At 42.0% G+C, this 27,623-nt stretch overlaps 1 protein-coding gene across 3 annotated transcripts in view; it reads right to left on the reverse strand.

Moving 5' to 3' along the window:
• Positions 1-5,847: 5,847 nt before the first annotated feature.
• The window catches only part of ST6GALNAC3 (ST6 N-acetylgalactosaminide alpha-2,6-sialyltransferase 3), a 475,429-nt gene continuing 453,653 nt past the window's right edge, over positions 5,848-27,623 (reverse strand). For all 3 annotated transcript variants that reach the window (XM_033917256.1, XM_033917257.1, XM_033917259.1), the window contains 2 exons: positions 18,412-18,519; positions 5,848-7,618 (listed from right to left, as the gene is read on the reverse strand). In XM_033917256.1, the coding sequence (XP_033773147.1) occupies positions 7,432-7,618; positions 18,412-18,519 (295 nt within the window). In that variant the 3' untranslated portion in view covers positions 5,848-7,431. The remainder of the gene's footprint in view (positions 7,619-18,411; positions 18,520-27,623) is intronic.

Here is a 27,623-nt window from a genome sequence, read left to right on the forward strand (position 1 = left end):
TTTTAATATTATTTTCTGATTCTAGATCCTCTGTGTTCATCCCATGCTTCTTTGAACTCCGTCACCGTGATCTAGTAGAACATCACACAGGTGTCTTAAGTAGCTTAGTGGATGGTCTAGCAAACCATAGAGAGGAGGTGCCAGGCCCATAAGCTACTCTAACCACTACATACATAGTAAAACAACATAGTAGATGACGGCAGATAAAGACCCAAATGGTCGATCTAGTCTGTCCAACCTGATTCAATCTAAAAGTTTGTTGGGATTTTTTTTTCTTCATCTCCTTAGCTTGGCAAGAATCTAAAGCTCTGGCCGGTACTGTTCTTAGGTTCCAACTACTGAAGTCTCCGTCAAAGCTCACTCTAGTACAGGGGTGTCAAAGTCCCTCCTGGAGGGCCAGAATCCAGTCGGGTTTTCAGGATTTCTCCAATGAATATGCATGAGATCTATTAGCATACAATGAAAGCAGTGCATGCAAATAGATCTCATGCATATTCATTGGGGAAGTCCTGAAAACCCGACTGGATTGCGGCCCTCGAGGAGGGACTTTGACACCCCTGCTCTAGTACATCTACACCCTCCCAGCCCTTGAAGCCCTCCCCAGCCCATCCTCCCCCAAATGGCCATATACAGACACAGACCATGCAAGTCTGCCCAGTACTGGCCTTAGTTCTTCAATATTTACTATTATTTTCTGATTCTAAATCCTCTGTGTTCATCTCACGCTTTTTTGAACTCAGTCACCGTTTTCCTCTCCACCACCTCTCTCAGGAGCGCATTCCAGGCATCCACCACCCTCTCCATAAAGAAGAATTTCCTTACATTGCTCTTGAGTCTCCCACCCCTCAACCTCAAATTATATATTCTGGTTTTACCATTTTCCTTTCTCTGGAAAAGATTTTGTAATACCTTTCAAGTATTTGAATGCCTGAATCATATCTCCCCTGTCTCTCCTTTTTTCTAAGGCAGGGGTAGGGAACTCCGGTCCTTGAGAGCCGTATTCCAGTCGGGTTTTCAGGATTTCCCCAATGAATATGCATGAGATCTATTTGCATGCACTGCTTTCAATGCATATTCATTGGGGAAATCCTGAAAACCCAACTGGAATACGGCTCTCGAGGACCGGAGTTCCCTACCCCTGCTCTAGGGTATACATATTCAGGGCTTCCAGTCTCTTCTCATACGTCTTTTGGGCAAACCTCCTATCATTTTCGTCTCCCTCCTCTGGACCGCTTCAAGCCTTTTCGTGTCCTTCGCCAGATACGGTCTCCAAAACTGAACACAATACTCCAAGTGGGCCTCACCGACGACTTGTACAGGGGCATCAACACCTTCATTCTTCTACTGGTTACGCCTCTCTTTATACAGCCCAGCATCCTTCTGGCAGCAGCCACCGCCTCATTGCACTTTTTTTTCACCTTTAGATCTTCGAACACTATCACCCCAAGGTCCCTCCCCCCGTCCGTGCATATCAACCTCTCCCCTCCCAGCATATACGGCTCCTTCCAATTATTAATCCCCAAAAGCATTACTCTGCATTTCTTTGCATTGAATTTTCATTGCCAGATTTTAGACCATTCCTCTAACTTTTGTAGATCCTTTTTCATGTTTTCCACTCCCTCCTTGGTGTCTACTCTGTTACAAAACTTGGTATCATCTGCAAAAAGGCAAACTTTTCCTTCTAACCCTTCAGCAATGTCACTCATAAACATAATGAACAAGATCAGTCCCAGCACCGAACCCTGAGGGACTCCACTACTCACCTTTCCTTCCTCCAAGCGACTTCCATTAACCACCACCCTCTGGCGTCTGTCCGTCAACCAGTTTCTAATCCAGTTCTCCACTTTGGGTCCTAACTTCAGCTCTTTAAGTTTCTTCAAGATCCTCTTATGAGGAACCGTGTCAAAGGCTTTGCTGAAATCTAAGTAAATTACATCTAGCGTATGTCCTCAATCCAGTTCTCTGGTGATAGAAAGTGTGAGTCCACCAAACCCTACTGCCATATAGTCATAAGGGCTATAAGGTGGTAGACAGGTGGGTATAGTAAGTTTGGGGGAAGTTTTGGAGGGCTTACTATCTATGTTCCCTCTAAACTGAGCATATGAGCAATTGCTCATACATTCTCAGAGTGTCGCTCACAGAGTTTACATGGTTGCTCCCCAAAATATTTGCAAATCTGGGAAACTGTTGGTTTTTAGAACTTGTTGCTCATACGAAAAACAATTTTTCAGAATGTGTCGCTCACATAAGAAAAAATTTGCACGCACCTGCCCAATCCTTGGAGGGAGGATAGCTTACTATACATTAGAAGGGGACTATGATGAGATGTACTTCTGGCACCCTTTATGTGAAGTTCACAGCAGTTCCCTCTAAGGTGCCCTACTGCTCTGTTGGCATATCTATGTGGCCAGTCCATTATAATGATGACCCCTCCCACATTTAAATGGTGCTGACTTAGATGTTTCTAACTTAGATGTTTTTGTGGTCAAAAATGGTAAACAACTTTAGACATCGTGACAATCTAGATGTTTTGGTGACCAAGACGTCCAAGTAGGTGATATTTAAAAAAAAAAAATTATTTGGATGTCCTGTTCAAAAATGGACATTTCTGTACTCCCAAATTTGGACGTTTAGCGGAAAACATCCAAATTCAGACTTAGATATTCTATCAAAAATGCTTCTCAATACCACACAATTATCACATACCATCTATGCAAGAGATCTCTTTGCATACCGTTCATTTGCATATGCTGCTTCCATCTCATGCATATTTATTGTAAAAATCTTGAAAACTAACTGGATTTTGGCTGTTGTGGATTGTGGTTGCCCATCCCTGCAGTAGACGTTTGGAAGCTGGTCCATCTATATCAACAAAGACATCCAACTGGCTCAGGATGTCTCATCTCCTTGGAACATGTGCAATGCTGAGCATGACAGCGCCCATTTACAACAGGGTGTGTAAACTGGCAAATCTAAATGTGCCATGCAATGCATACAACTGATACCATTTTATGTAAGGTTTGTGTGCCACTTGGCAACATGCCTAAGGCCCAGTCATGATCCACCCACAGGTATGCTTCCTTGCAATTATGCTCAAGCTATTTTTAATAATCAACTATATTTCAAACCTCAGAGACACCACTCAGGACTCATACAAACTCATTCTGCTAAGCTTTATGTGCCGTCTCCTCACTGGTTCAATTATTCTCCATAATTTATAACTTAACAATATTTTCAGTAATAATAAATAAACATTTAGCTTGTGGTCTTGAAAGCCTGAGAGAAAGTCAACATGTTTCACTTCCTGCTTTATCATGTGGCTGCTCCTGCTTAAGTGGTGTTTACTGTTTAAGTGGTCAGGACGGATGATGGTGGTTTAGAGGGAAACAGACTTGATAAAGCAGGAAACGAAACATGTTGGCTTTCTCCCTGGCTTTCAAGACCACAAGCTAACGCGTTTATTATTATCTAATCTAATCTAATGCTTGGCTTTATATACCGAGACTTCAATCCAGGAAAGCTTGTCTCGGTTTACAGTAGTTAGTTTAGGTCAATAAGGACTGAAGAGAAAGAAGAAAAAAAAAACCCCAAAACGAGAGGAAATTAATTACCAAGGTGCTTAGTGAACAGAATAGTTTTCAAAGACTTACGAAAAAAAAGGAAGAGAGACAAAACTTCTTAAAAAGTTGGAAGATTGTTCCAAAGTTGAGGAAATTTGAAGGTCAAAGAATGGCCAAAGATCTTGGTTCCTTTGATACCTTTGCTAGAAGGACAGGATAATTTGAGTTGTTGGTCACCCCTTGCGGAAGAGAATCTATAAAGATTCCAGGATAGCAGAACTAGAGGAGTGAAAATGCCATGAAGAATTTTGAAAATAACACAAGCACATTTAAACTATTTAAATCAGGGGTGTCCAACCTGCGGCCCCCATGAAGTATTTTGTGCAGCCCCGGTCGAGGGCGATGCAGTATTTTCCTCTGCTACCCCCGTGTGTTTACCGTCTTGCCGGCTCCCTCCTCTGTCTTGCTGCAGCATTTGCGCAGCCCCATAAACATTTTTTTTTCGACCAATGCGGCCCAGGGAAGCCAAAAAGTTGGACACCCCTGATTTAAATGATTAATTATGGAAAATAATTGAACCAGTGAGGAGACAGCACATAAAGCTTAGGACAATGAGTTTGTATGAGTCCTGAGTGGTGTCTCTGAGTTTGAAAAATAGCTGATTATACAGTAGTTTAAAACAGCTTGAGGTTGAGTTTGTGAACCAATATATTTGTTACCTTGAGCTATAATTATACTTTGAGCCTTGTGAGAGAAGTGATCCATGCAGCTATGTGACATAGCACTCAGATGCTATACTATAGTGTCTAGTGTATTTGCATATGTAAGTGCAAACTAAGGCACCACTGATGTGTACAAGTTGCACAAAACTGCATGCATCCAGTTATGGAATTGTCCTTTAAATATTTGTGCTATCTTGAAAACCATCCTTGTTTGGGGCTTTTGAGGAATAGTCAAATGGCCATCCCTGCTTTCTGTGATATTTATTAACATATAAAATCTGATATTATCCTAGGTAAACAAATGCATACTATGAAATATATAATATAGAAATATATACATGTAAAAAATATTTATTACATTACCCCATTTCCATGCATTATAAAAGTTGGTTTTCTTTAATATTCAGACAGTACCTGTATGGTAAGGCTGTGACATTAAAGTATACAGCAGGGGTGTCAAAGTCCCTCCTTGAGGGCCGCAATCCAGTCGGATTTTCAGGATTTCCCCAATGAATATGCATGAGATCTATTTGCATATCTTTGATCACATTTTGGGTGGCCACGTCGTGATGAGTATATAGTTTTGAGGGATTGTGCCCTGAGGAAACCTTAACAGGGTGAAACATGTTGGCGACTCTGTCCCTCTTGGCTAACCACCCAAGTTAAGTAAACTTTACTACTTAATTTATTTAACTTACTAGCTGATGCCCCGGCGTTGCACGGGTATTTAATTATAGCAATAACACTGTAAATGGATTCAAATAAAGATACTTTATAGTGGTGAATGAAATTATTTTTTTACAGCTTAATAAAAAGTACAATATTCAAATTATAATGTGAAATATTTGACAAAATGAATACAATACAACTAACGCAAAACGTGATTATAAACAACATTTTTTAGTTTCACCTCCTGGAGCAAGAACATATAAATTCTTGGGTGAACCCACCCTTGAGCAAGCAACATAGAGTTGTGGGCCGCGAGACCCCCAGAACATATCACCCCAGGTAGTGAGGGATCTGCATACCAAGTTTCGTTCAAATCGGTCAAGCCGTTTTTGAATTACAGTGAGAATGGCAGCTTTTTACATTTTTTCCATTGACATGAATGGGTGAAATCTGATTTTCTGTTTGTAGCTCCGCCCACGTGTGCAGGTGGGCCTCGAGAACCCCAGAACATATCACCCCAGGTAGTGAGGGATCTGCATACCAAGTTTCGTTCAAATCGGTCAAGCCGTTTTTTAATTACTGTGAGAATGGCAGCTTTTTACATTTTTTCCATTGACATGAATGGGTGAAATCTGATTTTCTGTTTGTAGCTCCGCCCACGTGTGCAGGTGGGACGCGAGACCCCCAGAACATATCACCCCAGGTAGTGAGGGATCTGCATACCAAGTTTCGTTCAAATCGGTCAAGCCGTTTTTGAATTACTGTGAGAATGGCAGCTTTTTACATTTTTTCCATTGACATGAATGGGTGAAATCTGAATTTATGTTTGTAGCTCCGCCCACATGTGCAGGTGGGCCGCGAGACCCCCAGAACATATCATCCCAGGTAGTGAGGGATCTGCATACCAAGTTTCGTTCAAATCGGTCAAGCCGTTTTTGCGTGATCGCGGCACATACACACACACATACATACACACATACATACCTCCGATTTTATATATATAGATTTATTGAAAATATACTAAAAAGCATTGCACTTTTCAACTTACCAGGGACCCGATGATGATTGGGGGCATAAATCCAATAGTTATGAAAGTCTATTGAACTGTTGGTGGCACCTCTGAGGGCCTGGAGAATATACTTGATAAATCACAATGAAATAGGAGGTATTTAAGGGAGGTTTATACTATACCATCCCTTTTGCTGCATTATGAGATCTATTTGCATGCACTGCTTTCATTGTATGCTAATAGATCTCATGCATATTCATTGGGGAAATCCTGAAAACCCAACTGGATTGCGGCCCTCGAAGAGTGACTTTGATACCCCTGGTACACAGCATTCAAGTTTTCACAGTAGTCCAGGTTATATAGTATTGAGGTGGATGTTGCATTTGTTAAAATATATTCTGTAGATTTTTGAAACTTAAAAAATGCAGAAATATTTCCTGTATTTCCTCATTTGACTCAAGTGACACAGAGACGCAGGAGAGACTTCTTGGCGCCGTCCAGTGCCAAATTTATTTTGAAATCTCCTGCTAACTATTGCGTTTTTTATTCTGGTAATATTTATATTTCTTTGAGCATAAGCAGCTGATGGAATTTATTGTGACTAGAGAAGGAGTAGGTATCCTGATAAGTACTGATAAAACTTCCATAAGTTACTCATAGGCATGTTTAAGCTGCAGGGATTTATAGTTTATTTTGGCACTCTTATTATTTCTCTTTGATTCATTTTTCCTGTGTGCACTCCTCGAATTTTGTGGACTAAAGATTGAAATGTTCCATCAATAGTAGGGTTACCATAAGGCTCCAGAAAAAGGAGGATGGATCGAGACATCCGGGTTTTCCTTTCATTGTCTTGATCCATCCTCCTTCTTCTGGAATCATATGGTAACCCAAATCAATAGTAATGTGGAGGAGTATCCTAAAGGCAAGTCACAAAACCCTCCATTTCCCCAGGCACAAAATAAATACCTGTATATAATATGTTAACTGCTTTGATTGTAACCACAGAAAAGTGGTTTTTCAAATCCATATCCCTCTTATTTTTTTCCTTGTTATATTTCTGATTGCTTCTTTCAAATGAAATATTTCCTTGAATATTACAGTAGATATATGCATAAATAAAACGTTTCTTTAAAAAAATAAAAAAAAATCCTGCTCTAGCTTGACTCATCTGCGCTGTTCTATTCAAGAATACTCCTTGGCAGCTACAGTCCTGTCTCTGTTGGCTTCACTGGTTTTGCGGTGCTTCCTTGTATTTCATGTTCTCTGTCCTATTGCTGGTACATGCCTTTATTTATCTTCAGCTGGAAACCTGTTTAAAGATAATGTGCACAGTGCTGTATAACTTTACAACGGATTGCAAATTCTGGCTTCTGAGCTCAGCCCCTCCTTCCCCTTTCTACCACATATCTCACTATTCATTTCAGATTCAGGGATGCGATAACGCTAGTGTAAAAAGACTATCAGAGCAGCATCAAGACACTGTCCAGTTCGGATGGGTAAATATAATCTTCTTCTTCTTGGCCCATCTTGCAAACACTGTTTTTTCGGTGATAAACCTATGACTTCCAAAAGGAGCGTTTTCGTGCAGAAAGTATTCGTCACATTCGTTTTTTCCTGACTCATAGTAATGGTAAGGGACTTTTCTAAAGCCATCTGACCTGAGAGAAGAGAAACAGAAAGGAGATATATAAATATATAACAAAATCCTTGATTGAGATATGCAGTGCTTGGTGATACAAAATTCTTGGAATTAACAGCAAAATTGGTAGTGCCACTGAGAAGGAGCAAGCTATAAACTTTATTCTAGGCGTGTCTAGATGTCCTGTCCCAACATCTGTATGCCATGCCTGCAAATCCCATATCATGTTCACATATCTTTAATTTAGCCTCCTGGAAGCAACGTAGCATAACAAAAGAAGCTGCAATCTATAAAAGGAGCTATCGATACAAAATTCTCATGAGTTTCTGAAGCTGTAAAGAAGGTCGACAGATTTTTGATATGGTGGATGCAGAATTTGCTACACAAAGAATATACTCTTTATCAGAGACGCATTCTCCCTTTTCTAGCTAGGACTTCTATTCTCGGATGTTTGTACATCACGGGGTTAATATGTAGCCCACGTTTTTGAAGTGCCGAGCCCCCTGAGCTGAATTTGTCTGTAAGGGACACTGGAAGTTGTATGGACCCCCCCAGTGGTTTAGCGAGGGCGAGAGGTGCCCGGGGCGGTGGCGGCCTTCCCCCCACCCTCTTCTCCGCCTCCCATCCCCTCCTCCCCTGCCCCCTCCTGACTCTCGAGCGTGCCTCTTTAACGTTCGTGGTGCGAGCAGCAACCCCAGCCTGATGCTCTTCCTCTAACGTCACTTTCTAGGCATGAGTCCAGGAAGTGATGTCAGAGGAAGAGCCCACGCTGGCGCGAGTAGCAGGATGGGGTTGCTGCTCGCGCCACGAACGTCAAAGAGGCACAAGGGAAAGGGTGCGCATGCGTGGTAGTGGGGAGGGGGGCAGGGAAGGAACAGGGGACAGAAAGGAGGATGGGTGCTGGCACCCCCACCAATATGGTGCCCTCCAGCCCTCCCTTACTATGCCACTGATGGGACCCACTGATATGACTAACCACGCATAGTTAGGACCACTGTTCCCTTTATGCTGAATGGGAGCCCTCCACTTACAATCCTGCTGGTGGGGGGCACAGTTTCATTATCACATTTTCAATAGTGAGGGACAGGCAAGCTCTGCAGGGAACCTGCCTGTCCCTTTCAATTGAAAACATAATATTGAAACAACACCGCCTCCAACACACACACATGCTTAGAAAGAACAGTGGTTAGGACCTATGTTCAGTGGAATAGTGGGGGGGGGGGCATGGAAGCGGACCATCCCTGGCGCAGTCTCCTCTTCTCCGTCCCTCCCCGTCCCTCTTTGACTTCTTCACTGGCTCCCTGGGCGCCTCCTACCCTCGTTACACCACTGCCTAGGTTCCCTAAAAACTGAGCACCTGGGCAATTGCTGATACATTCTAGGAGCGTCGTTCACAGATTTTGCACGGTCACTCACAAAAATACTTGTAAATCTGAAAAAATTTGGCTGGGTTTTTAGAACTTGTCGCATTGCCTGAGAAAAATTTTGCACGCAGCTGGCTAATCCTTAGTGGGAACATAGTAGAATTTTCTTCTGACCAGCCTTTCTGCTCAGAAAATCTGCTGTGTCCACCCTACCTTTTGTTTTATCCTTATTTGTTCTTTCCTTTCAAAAATATTGTAGTTCTTCCCCCTCCTTTTTGTGCCAGTACAGTTGTATGTTTTAATGCTTAGTTGTTGTTGTCATTGCTGTCATCTCTCCTGCTGCAAGTCGCGCCAGTTCGGGGTGGGGGTGGGGCAATCGCGACAGGGGAGATAAGCCATCTCTCCTACTGCGATCGTTGGGGTGGGGGGTGGATTCTGTAATCGGTGTTGTTTTTGACAGACGCTGGTTACAGAATCCAGCTTTTAGGCGAAGGACTGGCTCCTCCTTTGTCTAAAAGGTCTTGTTTTGGGCGTTTGGGATTTAGGCTATTTTTTGGTTGATAATGTGTTGTAAGTTTAGACGTGGTCTGGGCGTTTAAACTGCTGAACGTAGAGGTAGGCCATTCTCAAAAAAAAACCCTCATTTTGGACGGATTTTTTTTTTGAGAATGGACATTTTCCCTGCTGCTACTTTCAGCGTTCAGGGCCTTAGGCCAAAAGGGGACTTAGGCGGTTTTTTTTTTATTATGCCCCTCTGTGTCTAAATTCAAAAGGGCCTGGGATAGGCAGGTGGGATCTCTCAGAGAGAGAAAGAGATAATGATTACTGCAGATGGGCAAACTAGATGGGCCATTTGGTCTTTATCTGCCACCATTTTTCTATTTCCCGCAAAAATATGAACGTACGGAAACTTTTTTGAAGAACCCTTGTATGCAAACCGCTTTGATTGTAAGCACAAAAAGGCAGAGTATTAAATCTTATCCTATAAAATCCAAAATGGTATTTACTGTATATGATAGAGGCAGCAGAATATCATTTTGGTTGAAGGGGCCAAATAAACCAATCTCCAACCCTGCCCCAAGCTCTCCATTTGGTGATGCTATCTTGGTAAAAATATTAATGAGACCATGGAGCCCTGTTGCCTGTGACTCAAATGTCATGTGCTTTAACATTCGGCTCAGAGCACCATTTCAAAGTCACTAATTTCTTCCTGCCTACAAAAATGTTGAGAAGTTTACAGAATACAGAGGTCTTTTAGAGGCTTCCAGGGCATGTCCTTAGGGAAAACTGGGGCACTACTGCTTAGGGAGAATGGCTGCTACTTGGGGGAGGGGAGGGTATTCATGGTAACAGTAAAGTGCATACAAATGATGTGCCTTACCATCTTTAGCAGATGGGGAATGAATTGATACAAGCATTAATATGCATTCAGTTTGCATGTGAAGTCTAACGCTTGTTACTAGATGAAAGAAAACCCTCAATGTGTCTGATCCTGACTATTATCTATCATACATATTAATCATGACTACTATACCTTTAGCTTGCACAAACCTGGAAACATTAAAGTAGACCATTCTTATTATAAATTTGCATTTAAAATGAATGTTAAGCAATTTCCATAGGCCATTACTGAAATGTTTGGGAACATCCACTGCTTATTCTTAGTACAAGCAGCATAAAATCTATTTGGGATCTAGCTAAGCACTTGGGACCCTGGATGGCCACTGTTGGAAACAGGATACTGGACCTTCAATCTCTTCCAGTATTGCAATTCTTATGTTCTTATAGAAACACTAGTGATTAACCCCGTTACATTAACAGGTGCTAGAGTAGATGTGTCTGTCTGTCTCTCTTTCTTTCTGTCTCTCTCCTTGGCCGCTGTCTGTCTGTCTTTCTGTCTCTCTCCTTGGCTGCTGTTTGTCTGTCTTTCTGTCTCCTTGGCTGCTGTCTGTGTCTGTCTTTCTGTCTGTCTCTCTCCTTGGCAGCTGTCTGTCTGCCTGTCTGTCTTTCTTTCTGTCTCTCTCATTGGATGCTGTCTGTCTGTCTCTCTCCTTGGCTGGTCTGTCTGTCTGTCTTTCTTTCTGTCTCTCTCCTTGGCCGTTGTCTGTCTTTCTTTCTTTCTGTCTCTCTCCTTGGCTGCTGTCTGTCTTTCTTTCTTTCTTTCTGTCTCTCTCCTTGGCCGTTGTCCGTCTTTCTTTCTTTCTGTCTCTCTCCTTGGCAGCTGTCTGTCTGTCTTTCTTTCTGTCTCTTTCCTTGGCCGCCGTCTGTCTGTCTTTCTTTCTGTCTTTCTCCTTGGCTGCTGTCTGTCTTTCTTTCTTTCTGTCTCTCTTCTTGGCTGCTGTCTTCCACGGCGTTCCTCTCTTGGTTATAAATACCTCCCGGTCAGCTGTGTGCAGCGTCAAAAAGACAACTGAATCTTGGTGGACGTTATGCGGGCGAAAAAGCTTCAAAAAGGTAGAAATTGATTTTAGATTTTGATGCTGATTATAAAGTTTTTGGTAGTAGTAATAATTTTACTTATACAGGTATATATAAAATAAAGGGGACAAGTCCAAATAAATAAATTAATAAGATTTTTTTCAAGTCTTTTAGGGACGATAGCCTTGAGGAAACCCTCCGGGTGAAACATGTCATATCAGATTAGTAGTCCCTGGGATGGTGACCACTTTAATATTTAAGTTAAGCATTTAATATTCTATATTCTATAGAACCTTAATGACACAAATATTTATACAGCTAAACACATTTGAACTTATCTAAAAATAGAAGACCTGGTGAGGAATTGATGCATAAAGCCAGATACTATGAAAACCTTTGAGTATCTTGGTGGCATCTCTGAGGGTTTTTATTGAAAACTGTCTTTAGTGAGAGTTTTAGGAGGTGATCTGAGTTGGGCCACTTTTGAAAGAACAATATTATAGTATCTACTCTCATGAAAATCTTCTATAAAACATATATGCTGTTGATCTAATTTATCTATGTACAGACATTTTCCTTTGTTTAAGAGATCTGTTTACAAGAGTGTTAAAAACCTCATGATTGTAATACAGTTTAGTTTAAATCTTGGAATTGTTTCTGTAAATGAGCATCCTGCAGCCCCCCCCCCCCACCCCCCACTCACATAAAGGCCTAAAGGGATATGAAGGTTTGAGTTCTACAATTCCTTGGTATCACAAAAGTAACAGACCCCTCCATGGAATTCCCCAATCCTACCTCCCCCCAAGCATCACATAAGTAGTAGCCCCCCCTTACTCCAGCCACAAAGCTGATGTAAGTTCTTGTGCCTGAAAGCTGGAGATATAGAATATAAATTAGGTACATAAATTAGGCACATAAGCATTTGTCCCACCCTTGTTATACCTATGCATACACCTATACAAGTTTATGCACATATTCTAAACATTTATGTGCATAATCAGCACAAAATATTAATACCCTCATTACAGAAATACCCTCTAAGAGTGGGGACAGCAGGGCTGTCTCAAGGACAGGTGGCAATACAAAAAAGATCCCTCACTTGGTAACAAAACCAAATGACTCATATAACAATGAGATATAGATGCCTCGAGGTGGGGGCGTGACAAGATGGCGGTGATGTGAGAATCGCTACGGAGCGGTTCGAAGATCCGCCGATTGCAAGTGCCTTCTTCTGAAATATTTTAACTTGCTTTGTGCTGATTGCACGTTTTTCGTCTTTCCGAAGCCGCATTCAAATAGGAAGAGGGTGATAAGGGCCGTACCTTCGCCGGCCCTTTCTTCAACACCCATACAGCAAACCGTCGACCACTTCTTCGCGATTCTGCTGACGGCTACTCAGGTTACCAGAGGAAGTGGGGGAAGGTGGTAGAGAGTCTTTTCCCCTCTCGGGACTTGAAATATCTTTATCCCCACCGCTTCCATCTACCCCCCGTGTGTCCAGCCTCTGCTGGGGCTCAACTGCAGGAGATCTATGATCCCGGAAGGGAATCAACGGGGCTTCCTGGTGAGGGCGCTGAGCCAGGAATGGCAGGGCAGCTGAAGAAACCAATAGAGAGAGAAGGAACTAATTCTGCTCCAACGGAGGCGTCTTTAGGAGACATTTGGTTACTCCTATAACGGCTGGAGACTGCAATGGTTAAAACTACTGAGGAGGTAACAGACATTAACTTTAAGATTGATAATCTTACTAAAACTGTTGACTCAGTAAAAATGGATTTCTCAAACCAAACCAAACAGATGCAGGAGGATATACATCAGTTGCAACTGTTTAAACTAGCAACAAAGATAATTCCTCTATACATAGAAAATTAGAACAAATTGAAAATCATAATAGGAGATTAAATCTTCACATCTTGAACTTTCCAATTTCACCTGGAACTCCGCCTACAGATTTTTTCAAAAGATACTTAATTGAGAATTTGGAAATTTCCCCTGACAATATTCCTCCTTTAAATAAATGTATTATTTGCCGAATATAAAAATTCCTCAAAGAGAGATGGAGAAAAACGATGGACGAGAGAAACAGTTTGATTTTGGTAATGTTACCGCTCTTTTGGAACAAACTTTGAATTCAAACACTGAAAAGCTATGCTTCTAATATCCTTTGTTTTTGAGCAAGATCTAAATATGATTCTAAGATTATATTTTAAGAATTCTCAAAAACTATTTGGAGAACAACGGATTTGGATCTATCCAGATGTCTCAAACGTTACTCAAGAGCGAAGGAAAGATTTACTTTCCCTACGTCAAGAAACTCTTAAACTGGGGGCTACGTTCCTTTTAGCTTACCCCTGTAAATGTCTGGTGAGGTATTTGGGAATTAAGTATGTATTTTTCTCTCCAGACCATTTGAAGGAGTTCCTAAAAGTCAAAAAGATCATTAATGACTGTAGCCGTGCCACACTAAGCTTTTTCCTTTGAATTATTTTTTAATGTCTCCAATATTATGTGATTATCACACCCCCTATATCAGTGGTCTCAAACTCAAACCTTCTGCAGGGCCACATTTTGGATTTCTAGGTACTTGGAGGGCCGCAGAAAAAATAGTTAATGTCTTATTAAAGAAATTACAATTTTGCATGAGGTAAAACTCTTCATAGTTTATAAATCTTTCCTTTTGGCCAAGTCTCCAATAATAATATTGTCACTTATAGCTAAAGAGACATATGATCAAGAAACTGTTTTATTTTACTTTTGTGATTGTGATAAACATACTGAGGGCCTCAAAATAGTACCTGGCGGGTCACATGTGGCCCCTGGGCCGCGTGTTTGAGACCACTGCCCTATATTGTGGTCTAAGAAAGGGATAACTTTGTATTTGTATAAGTTTGGTATATTTGGTAAAAATTGTTTCTTTCTCTGTGTTGTATGGAACAAAGCTCTTGTGAATTGAAGTGAAAATTCAATAAAGAAATAAAGTATAAAAAAAAAAGAGATATAGATGCGTCAAGGATAGGTGGAGCATCAGATTTCACACTTGATGCACGGTAGGAAGGGAAGTCAATTGGGTAGAAGAGGAACTTGGCACTTCATATCCTTTTAGGCCTTCGCTGAGGAGAGGAAGGCAGTGACAGCATCACAGATTTGTTTAGCCTGATGCTGTCACTACTAGTTATCTGAATCTCTTCAGGTGATCTGCATTGCATATTTTGCTCATTAATGAGCTGCTTTGCATGCACTTTCATGTGATGCAGCTCATTAATTTTGGTGCATATTGTGCTCAATCTGTTTACATTCAATATCAACAATAATGAGTTTTTAACTTGCATTAAATACCAGTTTCAGCATTTAAAATACTTTTAACACATTATTGCTCTTAATAAATAGACCCCCCTTAATGGTGTTCTACTGTATATGAACATATTTTACATTGATTATATTAAATAGAATTTACACATTCTATGGAATGTTACTGCAGGGGACAAGAGATCTTGGCTGCTAATGAAAAATAATTTAATAGGCCAACTAAAAACAAATTTAGGGGAGATTTTCATACTGCCAGCAGAGCTGTGAAGTCCATGAACATAAAATTGTCCATAACTTTCATGTTAGAAATTGCCAAATAAAAAAAAGTGCCTCCTTTTTCTGCAGTAGTTTTTCCTTTAAAAATACACACTGGTAAATATGCACCTGGTAGCGATCTCTCTCCTATTTTTCCCCTAATCCCCTGGGAATGCCTCTGCTAAATTTGGGAACACACACATACTTTTACTTGCACCCAGTGGTCAATTCTCTCGTAGTCTATCCAGGTCAAACATTGTTTTCCTGGTAGGAATGGCTTTGAAAATTTTTGAAATTTTTATAAAAATAACAGAAGCTCTACCTTACCAGATCTCCACATGACTGCTTTTAATAATGTATCATTCTCTAGTACACTCTCTCTTTTCTGGGCATTATTTATTTCTGTTAGTAGTATTTTTTTTTTTTTAATGCCTTACATATGTACTTTATTCAGTTGATGCCATTTGAAGAGTGGATTATCAAATTTGTAACAAAACTAAAGTCCCATAAGCAAGGCCGGATTAAAGGGTAGGCCCAGTAGGCACGTGCCTCAGGCCCAAAAACATCAGGGCACCTGCTAGTGTGGTGCTATGACTAGGGCCAGTCTTTAGGGGAGGGCAAACAGGGCAGCAGCCCTGGGCCTCGCAATCCCATGAGGCCCCATGTCCAGGCATCTCGTTCCCTTGTAGGTCCATCTCCCTCCCTTCCCGTCACCTTTGCGTTGCTTTCCCAAACCAGTTTTTTCTCTCAGAGGGGCCCTGATGCGTCAGCCATTTTCACTAGTTGCATGTGTGCGGCTACCCTGAAACTTATCCTCTGATGTGATTCAGCAGAAACCAGAAGTTGCATCAAAGGAGAAGCTTTAGGGCAGCCGCCTTCAACTAGAGAGTGTCTGCAAAGGAGTGTCTGCAAAGGAGAAGGGAAGGGAGGGAGATAGCCCAATAAGGGGAAGAGGTTGAATGGTGCTTTAGGTTTATTGTGTAAAGAAAGAGGAGGACAGACGCTGGATGAAAGGGGGGGGTGAGAGAGGGGGACAGTAGCTGAATGGAATTGGGAGGGAGGTGAGAGAGGGGAGCAGATACTGGAAGGATGTAGGGAGGAGAGAGAAAAAAGGGAACATGTTGAATTGGGGGAAGAGGATAGAGCAGTGAGGGAATGAGGTGGCAAGCTATAGGTAGATACAATTAAGAAGGGAAATTGAGGACTGAATAGTAGGAAAGAATTTAGACAGAGGCAGAAAATAAACTGAGAAGGAAGAGCAGGGAAGAAAAGGAGGAGAGATATGTCAGAGCATGGGGGGAAGGTGAGGAGGCAGATACTAGATCTGGGGGGAAGAAAGAAGGAAAGAGAAATGCTAAAATCTGCTGGGAGGGAGGGAGAGATGGAAGGGAAGAAGAGAGATACAACGCCATGGGGGTGCGGAGGTAAGTGAATGGCTGCCAGACCAATTGGGGTGAGGGAGAGATGGAAGGGAGAGGCAGACAGTTTCTGGAAGAGGCAAAGAAAGAGAGCAGATGCCATATGGAAGAGGCAGAGAGAGGGCCAACAAGTGGATGGAAGTTAGAGAATGATGAGAAGATGAGGAAAGCAAAAACCAGACAACAAAGGTAGAAAAAAAAGTATATTTATTTTATTTATTTTTGCTTTAGGATAAAGTATTATTGTAGCTTTGTTGATTAACGTTTATAAATAGAAAATAGAAATAAGGTGATCCTTTTTATTGGACTAATTTTAATACATTTTTTACTAATTCAGAGACCAAACTCCCTTCCTCAGGTCAGGACAGGGATACTGTAACAGCAGTGTAGTTTATTGACCTGAAGAAAGAGGTTTTTAACCTCTGAAAACTAACTGAAAAATGTATTAGTCCAATAAAATGGCGGACACTAAATTTTTCTTCCCGCCATGCCCCATGCCTCCTACCCAAATGCAAATTATAAATTGGTGGGCTTCCCAAAGCCCTGCCGGCTGAACATCTCTTCCTCTAGGAAGTAAGGGGGTATTTGTTCAGAGATGTTTGGGGGTTGCATAGAAGAAAAACTGTATAAAGGCACTGATATGGTAATCTTTGTTATTTGTACTGAATTTTAAAATAAAAGAAAAAAAGAAATCAAGTGGAAATAAAGAAGTAAATAAGAAAACAGGTAAATAAATTGGGCAGGGTGGGGGTGGGGCGCATTGTACTTGTGTGCCTAGGGGCCCTCAAAGAATTAATCCTGCCCTGCCCATAAGTGCATTCCCTGAAACATTGGAGTGCACTTATGGGACCCTGGAGCTGTTTTCATGGTGAATTATGATTTTCATCTTTATATAACTGAAGATGGGACCTGTGAGATCTCAAAGCCTCATACACATGATCATCTTTGGATCATTTTTATGTTATCACAATAAAAAAAAATATTCCAACCTTCAAAAAATGTATTTTTGTCCTAGACCAATATGGCTGCTGGTATTTTGCACTGCTTAGTGGTGACATAACAAGATCCAGTCAAGCAAAACCAGTCTAGAAATACAGAAATACAATTTTCAAAGCCTTTTACCCAGGTAAATGGGCCTCTCTAGAAACTTCTTTCAACCGGCCTGCTAAATGAATGCATAGCATGCCCATCATGGGTGTTTTAGCCACATTCAAGAACGGCAATTTCAGGACTATGTGTAAGGAGAGGAAAACAATCTGCATATATGGGATTTTCAAATGCACATGTGTTACATTAGCTCTGCTCAGCCATTTGCAAAAATCCCAGGTGCAAAATACACAGGTGCTCATAACTCACATAGGACTTCTTTTACTAAGGTGTGCTAATGCTAAGGCCCGGATTCGTGAATCGGCGCTGATTTTCTAGGCGCTGGTATGCATCCATAACTCTGTTAAAAACACCATCCAAATGGTGTTTTTAACCAAGATGTGAGGTGCATGCCAGTGCTTAGAAAATCAGCACCGGAATCACGCCTATGTAGGCGCTTTAGGTTGCCGAATACCAAAGTAGGCATGGCCAACACTGGAAGTGGCATAGGCACGATTCATGTGATTATAGGTGCCAGAAATATAGGCTCAGAAAACCCAGGCCTACATTTCCAGCACCTATCTTTCGCTTTGCTGCAATTCCGAAACTGCCGCCAATGCATGACTGACACGCGATTTTTTTTTTGCCTCTCCTTCAGGAACAGGCCAGGTCTCCCACCATGTTATTCGCGGTTTCACCATATTCATGATAGTTTTTAATAGAAAACAGCGAATAACATATGAAAAAGTTATTTGCGGTTTTTCTGTATTTGCGGTTCTGTTAATCCCCTATCACAGCGAATACAGAGGGAGAAGTGTACAGTTCAGTGACACATTAACAGAGAACATTGGTGGGGGGGAGGCTGCTTAATCTGTTTCATGCATTTATGGTATTAGAATGGATTGTGAAACTCTGACAAGACATCAGAATTGTAGATGCATGAAAATAATTTCCTGTGATCTTACTTGCAGTAGGTATCATTTATCATTCCAAAGACGTGAATGCCATAGCAGGCATCCATAGCCAGAATGAGGGTAAACCAGCCAGTGCTGAGAAAGGAACCTGACTGGATTCTGTAAAAACAAAAAAAAAAACAGACACACATTCAAAAAAAGGATTCATAAATTATTGGCATTAAAAAACAACAACATTATTCATAAATTATTGGCAACACCCCTCCCATTCATTAAGAGATGTATAATTCCATTGGGATGTGCATTTTTGAGTCAGTTTAGTGGGCAAAAAGCAATCTACTTATTAAATTGTGTTAAGATTCTGCACTTAGCATATGGTAATAGCAAAGGTCAATCTCTACTAAGTGCAAAACCTCTGCAGTGCTATTTGGTGGTGCTAGCAAATATTTACTGCACAGCTCACTACACTTTGGGAGATGTAGACATCTGCTCTGTGTTTTCTACCATCTTGCAGTTAGCATGTAGTAAGGACCAGTGGCGTAGCCAGACAGCCAATTATGGACGGGCCGGGGCACAAAGTGGGTGGGCACAAAGTTTTCTGTGTTGCAGCCTCTCTTTTTCCCTCCCTTCCCACCCTTTCCAGCCTGTGTAGCAGCCACTCTCTTTCCTTTCCTTTCCTTCCCACCCCAGCCTGTGCATCCTCTCTCTTTCCCTCCCTTCCCATCCTCCCAGCCCAAGCAGCATTTCTTCTAATACATTTTTCTCTAGGTCATTGGCAACGGTTCCTATATGCTGCTGGCTACTGGCAGCTGATCTGATGCACAATTCAAATGCAGGAATTGCTTCCAGTGAGTGGGTGGGCCTGAGTCCATACTGGGTGGGCTTACCATGTCTACGCCCATGGTAAGGACCTCTGTATTAACTGCAAAGGGCAGTCCTCACCCTTTCCTTATCTATGTGCTTGCCTCTAATGGATATTTCTATTAACTGTTAATGTGTGTTATACCCCTCATCTTAACACAGTTTAGTAAATAGGCTCCTATCTGCTTACTGAAAACGAAAGAGAGCAAAATAAAAGCAGAACTGAAAACAGGAACTGAAAATTGAAGATACAGTTTTGTGCCTGCACATCCCTAATGTTCAATCACATGGCAATCTATCAATAATGTGCAAAGATAAACCAGGTCTAAAACTGAAGCCTTGGCTATCAGAAAACCTACTACATGACAGACATTGAAAGCTAAAGAACTCCTAACTTTTACAGAAAACAAATATTTGCTGGAAAGGCTCAAGTAACATAGAAACATAGAAATAGACGGCAGATAAGGGCCCACGGCCCATCTAGTCTGCCCACCTTAATGTCCCTCCCCTACCTTTGCCCTGTGAATAGATCCCATGTGCCGATCCCATTTGGCCTTAAAATCAGGCACGCTGCTGGCCTCAATCACCTGTAGTGGAAGACTATTCCAGCGATCAACCACTCTTTCAGTGAAAAAGAATTTCCTGGTGTCACCTCGTAGTTTCCCGCCCCTGATTTTCAACGGATGCCCTCTTGTTGTCGTGGGACCCTTGAAAAAGAAGATATCTTCCTCCGCCTCGATGCGGCCCGTAAGATACTTGAACGTCTCGATCATGTCTCCCCTCTCTCTGCGCTCCTCGAGCGAGTATAGCTGTAATTTGTCAAGCCGTTTTTCGTATGGTAGATCCTTGAGTCCCGAGACCATCCGGGTGGCCATTCTTTGCACCGACTCCAGTCTCAGCACATCCTTGCGATAATGCGGCCTCCAGAATTGCACACAGTATTCCAGGTGGGGCCTCACCATGGATCTATACAATGGCATAATGACTTCCGCCTTACGACTGACGAAACCCCTTCGTATGCAGCCCATGATTTGTCTTGCCTTGGACGAAGCCTGCTCCACTTGATTGGCAGACTTCATGTCCTCACTGACGATTACCCCCAAGTCTCGTTCTGCTACCGTTTTTGCTAGGATCTCGCCATTAAGGGTATAAGACTTGCATGGATTCTGGCTGCCCAGGTGCATAACTTTGCATTTTTTGGCATTGAAGTTGAGTTGCCATGTCCTAGACCATCGCTCCAGTAGGAGTAGGTCGTGCATCATGTTGTCGGGCATTGAATCTTCATCTGTTGTGCATTTGCCCACTACATTACTCAGTTTGGCGTCATCGGCGAATAATGTTATTTTACCTCGAAGCCCTTCTGCCAAGTCTCTTATAAAGATGTTGAATAGGATTGGGCCCAAGACTGAGCCCTGTGGTACTCCACTAATCACCTCCGTCATTTCGGAGGGGGTGCCGTTCACCACCACCCTTTGGAGCCTACCTCCAAGCCAGCTCCCAACCCATTTCGTCAATGTGTTACCTAATCCTATAGAACTCATCTTGCTCAGTAACCTGCGGTGTGGTACGCTATCGAATGCTTTGCTAAAGTCCAGGTACACGATGTCCAGGGACTCCCCAATATCCAGCTTCCCTGTCACCCAGTCAAAGAAGCTGATCAGGTTGGATTGGCAGGATCTCCCCTTAGTAAATCCATGTTGTCGGGGATCCCGTAGATTCTCCTCATCCAGGATCTTATCTAATTGGTGTTTGATTAGAGTTTCCATTAGTTTGCTCACTATCGATGTTAGACTCACTGGTCTGTAGTTTGCTGTCTCCATCTTTGAGCCTTTCTTGTGGAGTGGAATGACGTTAGCCGTCCTCCAGTCCAACGGGACGCTGCCTGTACTAAGGGAGAGGTTGAAGAGCGCGGACAGTGGCTCCGCCAAGACATCACTCAGCTCCCTAAGCACCCTGGGGTGCAGGTTGTCCGGCCCCATTGCTTTGTTAACCTTGAGCTTTGACAGCTCACCGTAGACACTGCTGGGCGTAAACTCAAAGTTACTAAACGGGTCAACTGAGCCAACCCTTGTCTGTAGCTGAGGGCCGAGCCCTGGCGCTTCTCGGGTGAAGACTGAGCAGAAGTATTCATTTAATAGTTGGGCTTTTTCCGAATCCTTTTCCACATAGTCTCCGTCTGGTTTCCTAAGACGTACAATCCCGCCTGAGTTTTTTCTTCTATCACTGATATACCAGAAGGGAGATAAATCCTTCTTCAGGTATATCAGTGATAGAAGAAAAAACTCAGGCGGGATTGTACGTCTTAGGAAACCAGACGGAGACTATGTGGAAAAGGATTCGGAAAAAGCCCAACTATTAAATGAATACTTCTGCTCAGTCTTCACCCGAGAAGCGCCAGGGCTCGGCCCTCAGCTACAGACAAGGGTTGGCTCAGTTGACCCGTAGTAGTAGTAACAGTGCAGGGTCATAAGAGATGGTGTGAAGGATTGCCTTAAATTCATGCTAGGCATTTAGGATGATGGGCTGCCATTTGAAAAGAATGGTATCCACCAATAAGAGCGAATGCTATTTGCACATAGCACGTGCTCTTATTGGTAGAATATGCATTCTCAGTTCAATATATGCAAACTTAATTTAATGCATATTAACCTATGAATTAGCCTCTGTATAGTTAATTTCCATGTGTAAAATTCCTTTTTATTAACATGAATATATGAAACGTGCTGAAAATATTCTGACTATGGGGAATAATCTGAAAGGGGGATGGAATATTCTTTTTTTGTGTGTTCACATGATGTTTACTCACCCTAAAAGCATTATTTCCTGAGGTTTTTCTGTATGGACAGAAAAGGGAAAATTTTTACAAGAGAATTGAACATCATCAATACAGGCCCTGAAATTCAGACTGTGGGAGGCACCTGCCTAAATCACTGTGGTCAGTGATGAGTCCAGTTTCAATGCTGGGCTGTTTCCAGTGATTGGCATTTGAATATCTGTTGGTTTTTTTTACCAGCTATAATTTAACTGGGGAGTGTGTGGTGCAGTGGTTAAAGCTACAGCCTCAGCACCCTGGGGTTGTGGGTTCATACCCACACTGCTCCTTGTGACCCTGGGCAAGTCACTTAATCCCATTGCCTCCGGTACATTAGGTAGATTGTGAGCCTGCTGAGACAGACAGGGAAAAATGATTGAGTACCTGAATAAACTCATGTAAACCATTCTGAGCTCTCCTGGGAGAATGGTATAGAAAATTAAATAAATAAATTGGTTAAGTGGATATGCAATGATGACTGATTAAGGGCTCCTTTTACTAAACAGCAATAGAGGTTTCTATCACGGACCAGCGAGATAAATGCCTCAGTGTTCATAGGAATTCTATGAGCGTTGGAACACTTACTTCAGCCTGCAGTAGAAACCCAGCGTAAGTTATAATGGGCAAAAATAGGACTGATATTTAGGCAATCCAATTTGTCAGCTCGTCAGTGATGAATATTGCAGGTTATCTTGCGATATAGCCAGTTAATGTTTAGCTGCTTACTGCTTCAGTGGAGATAACCAGTTATCTAAGAACTGCCATACTGGAACAGACCAAAGGTCCGTCAAGTCCAGTATCCTGTTTCCAACAGTGGTCAACTCAGGTCCCAAGTACCTAGCAAGATTCCAAGTAGTCAAAATCAGATTTTATGCTGCTTATCCTCGGAATAAGCAGTAGATTTCCCCAAGTCATCTCAATAATAGCCTATGGACTTCTATTTTAGGAAATTATCCAAACCTTGGGTTGGTTTCTTTTTTTTAAACCCTGCTAAGCTAACTGATTTCTCTACATTCTCTGGCAACAGATTCCAGAATGTAATTATACATTGTTTGAAGAAATATTTTCTCTGGTTTGTTTTAAATCTACTACTTAGTAGCTTTATCACTTGCCCCCTAGTCCTACTATTTTTGGAAAGAGTAAACAAGCGATTCACATCTACCTTTTCCACTCCACTCAGTATTTTATAGACCTCTATCATATCATCCCTGAGCCGTCCCTTCTCCAAGCTGAAGAGCCTTAGCTGTTTTAGCCTTTCTTCATAGGGATGTTGTCCCATCCCTTTTATCATTTTCATTGCCCTTATTTGTACCAACCGATTAGAGAAGATCACTGTTCATACCTATACTAAAGAAAGGTGATACCAAGAACGGTAACTGCAGAACGATTGCGTTAATTTCATACACCAGCAAAATATTGCTGAAAATAATAAAATGAAAGCTATAATTCTACGTTGAGCAAGAACTACCCATCATTTACTATGTTACTATGTTAGATGGATATTGGAGAAGAACAAAGAATACCAAAAGCCTATTGAGAAGAGCAAAGAATACTAAAAGCCCCGATGGCAACACTGATTGGTTTCCAATAAAACGTGGCGTCAGGAATGGATGCATCTTGTCACCTCACCTGTTCAATCTTTACATGTGAAGCCATCTTCAGGAAAGCAAATTTGGAAGAAGAGAGAATTGGTTTCAAAGTCATAATGCCACTGTACAGAACCATGGTGAGACTACATTTGGAATACTGTGTGCAATTCTGGAGGCCACATTACCGTAAAGACGTGCATAGAGTTGAGTCGGTTCAGCGGATGGCCACTAGGATGATCTCAGGGCTCAAGAGTCTCTCGTACGAAGAAAGACTGAACAAATTGCAGCTCTACACTCTAGAGGAACGCAGGGAAAGGGGGGACATGATTGAGACATTTAAATACATCACGGGACGTGTCGAGGTGGAAGAAGACATCTTCTTTCTCAAAGGACCCTCGGTCACAAGGGGGCATCCACTCAAACTCAGAGGAGGGAAATTTGATAGTGACGTAAGGAAGTATTTCTTCACAGAGAGGGTTGTAGATCACTGGAACAAGCTTCCAGAGCAGGTGATCAAGGCCACCAGCGTGCTTGACTTTAAGAATAAATGGGACGTCCTAGTGGGATCCCTACGAGAGTCAAGTTAAGGAACTAGTCCATTAGTACTCAGACGTAATGGGGTGGGTCAGTAGAATGGGCAGACTTGATGGGCTATAGTCCTTTTCTGCCGTCATCTTTCTATGTTTCTAAAGTTGATGGCTGAAATATATACAATCTGCGCTATGCAGATGATACAACATTCATGACCAGCAGCAAAGAAGAGATGCTGGTATCTACTGAGAAAATTCAAAGCCGAAAGTCATAGATGGAATTAGAACTGAACATAAACAAGACGAAGATCATGAACACGGAAAATGATGAAAATTTTAACCTTGAAGGTGATAGAATAGAAATTGTAAAGGTTTTCAATCTCCTTGGCTCTTCTGTAAACAAAGAGGCAACTAGCAGGGAAGAAATACTCTGCAGAACAGCACTTGGTCACTCTTCAATGAACGCTCTTGACAAAGTATTCAAAAGCAAGGAAATAGCATTCCAAACGAAGATCAGACTTGTCCACGCACTCATTTTCTCAGTGGTCAATTACAGATGCGAAAGCTGGACACTAAGGAAGCAAGACAGAAAGAAGATTGACTCACTTGAGCTTTGGTATTGGAGAAGGATTTTATGCGTGCTATGGACTGCCAGAAGAACGAACAATTCGATTCTGGAAGTGATCAAACCAGCTATGTCTCTTGAAGCCCAAATAATGAAGTCATACTATCAGTAGAGAAAGGTCATTGGAGAAGGACATCATGTTTGGGAAGATCAAAGGAACCAAGCGACGAGGGCAACCTGCAATCAGATGGTTGGACACATTAAAAACAACCATGGGGATGATGCTGGAGGACCTTACCAGACTAGCACAAAACTGATTTCCTTTTAGATCTTTAATTAATCAAGTTGCTGGGATTCGAGCACGAGTCAATGGAACCTAACTAACTCTTTGTACCTTTTGTAATTCTGTTACATCTTTTTTGAGATATGGTGACCAGAATTGCGCATAGTATTTGAGGTGCAGCCAAACCATAGAACGATACAAAGGCATTATAACATTTTCATCTTTGTTTTCCATTCCTTTCCTGATAATTCCTAATATTCTATTTGCTTTCTTAGCTGTTGCTGCCACCTCAGATTGAGCTGAGGGTTTCAACGTATTCTCAACAATGAGACCTAGATCCTTTTCCTGGGCTGTGACGTAGCTATAGTTCGGGCTCCACTTTCCCACATGCATCACTTTGCACTTGCTCACATTAAACGTCATCTGCCATTTTGATGCCCAGTCTTCCAGTCTCACAAGGTCCTCTTGCAATTTAACAACTTTGCGTCATCAGCAAATTTAATTATCTCACAAGTTATTCCCATCTCTAGATCATTGATAAACATGTTAAAAAGCAGCGGACCCAGCACAGACCCCAGTGGAACCCCACTATTTACATTTCTCCATTGAGAATACTGACCATTTATTCCCACTCTCTGTTTTCTGTCTTTCAACCAGTTCTTAATCCTTAATAGAATGTTATCTCCTATCTCATGATAGAGAGTATGTGTGTGGGGGGGAGGAGGGGGGATTAGCTGCATGATAGCTAGCCAAAGGTGGGCTTCCCTTATGACAGGCTTTAGCACATCCATACAAATTTTGGCAGCATAGATGCATGGATAATGAAAAGATAAAATGCTAAACCTTTGATATTTAGATGGGTTCTCCCTTAGAAGTATGCAGGAACTATTCTCTTCCAGAGCTGATATGGAGCAGCTGCATTCAATAAATAAATAAATAAAAGGAAAGGAAATTTGCCTGAGATGGATAATGTAAATTAACATGATTGTTCCTCTTTCTAGTAATATCTAACAGGATGCCTTCAGCAAAAAAACACACAGAAGGCCCCAAAGGATAAGCCAACATCTGTCAGCAAAAAGATTGCTCCCAGAAAAAGTAGGCGAGAAGAGGCTTCAATACAGTTGGCCATGAAAGCACTTAGTCAAGAACTGTGACAGCAAGTCAATAAACATGGGGCCTCTGCAGTGATGCATCACCTTCAAAATACATCGCTGCCAGCATGCCACAAGAAAGCACCTGCACAATGTCTAGCACCTCTACAAACCTTACACCGCTACAGCCCCAGCGGGTACGTTCCAAAACATGACTGACAATGACTGTGGTGCTGGGAAATTAATATTAGCCAATATCATACAGCAGACATAAGGTAGGGTTACCAGATTATACGTAAGTAAAATCCGGACCCATAGATCCAGGCCTGTTCAGTTCCACCCATCCCCGCCCCATTATGCCCACACCATGCCCCAGTCTTGCCCTGCCCCCCCCCTCAGCCTGCTCATCTTGGTCAGGAGGTCATGCGCGGATGCAACACAATGATGTCATGCCCCTCCTGATCTGCTTTTCAAAACCCGGCCAAAGTAAATTCGACGTCTGGTAATCCTACTTACTAGGTCAGACCAATGGTCCATCTAGCTCAGTATCCCATATTCACAGTGGCCAATTCAGGTCACACAGACCGTGTCGGATCCTGTCTTTTTATTGATGAGAACCATCTTTTGGACCACAAAATTTATTGACTCCAATAAAGTTCCTGTGCTTTGTACATCATTTCCGCAGTCCTCTTTTTGTTTCTGCTGTCTGATTTCTACTGCAGTTTTGTTGGATTCCTCTTTGTTTTGACCAATCCATGGCAAGCAGTGACTTCCTTCATGTTTGTCTCACTAGCAGACTATGGACTTTTTCTCTAGGAATTGGTGCACACTTTTTTTAAAAAATCAGCTACGTTAAAACAGTCTTACCACAACCTCTGGCAATGCGATTCAGAGCTTAACTATTCCCTGAGTGAGAAAATATTTCCTCCTAAAGTATTTCCTTGTAACTTCATTGAGTGTCCCCTAGTCATTGTAATTTTTGATGGAGTAAAAAATCATTCCACCTGTACCTGTTCTACTCTATTCAGGATTTTGTAGACTTCATTCATATCTGCTCTCAGCCGTCTCTTTTCCAAGCTGAAGAGCCCTAACCTCTTTAGTCTTTTCTCTATCTAGAAGAGTTCCAACCCCTTTCTCATCTTGGTCGCTCTTCTTTGAACCTTTTCTAGTTCCGCCATATCTTTTTTCAAATAAGGTGACCAGAATTGAACACAGCACTAAAGGTGAGGTCGCACCATGGAGTGATTCAGAGACATTATAACATTCTTAGTCTTGTTTATCATCCCTTTTCTAATCATTCCTAGCATCTTGTTTGCTTTTCTTGGCCGCTGCTACACATTGGATAGAAGGTTTCAGCGTATTGTCTACAATGAAACCCAGATCTTTTTTATTTTTTTTTGGGGGGGGGGGGCGCTGACCCCCCAGGGTGGACCCTAGCATCTGCTAACTATTATTTGGGTTATTCTTCCCAATGTGCATCACTTTGCATTTGCCCACATTAAATTTTATCCGCCATTTGGATGCCCAGTCTT

This window comes from Geotrypetes seraphini, chromosome 12 (assembly GCF_902459505.1).
Source record: "Geotrypetes seraphini chromosome 12, aGeoSer1.1, whole genome shotgun sequence".
Lineage (NCBI taxonomy): Eukaryota > Metazoa > Chordata > Amphibia > Gymnophiona > Dermophiidae > Geotrypetes > Geotrypetes seraphini.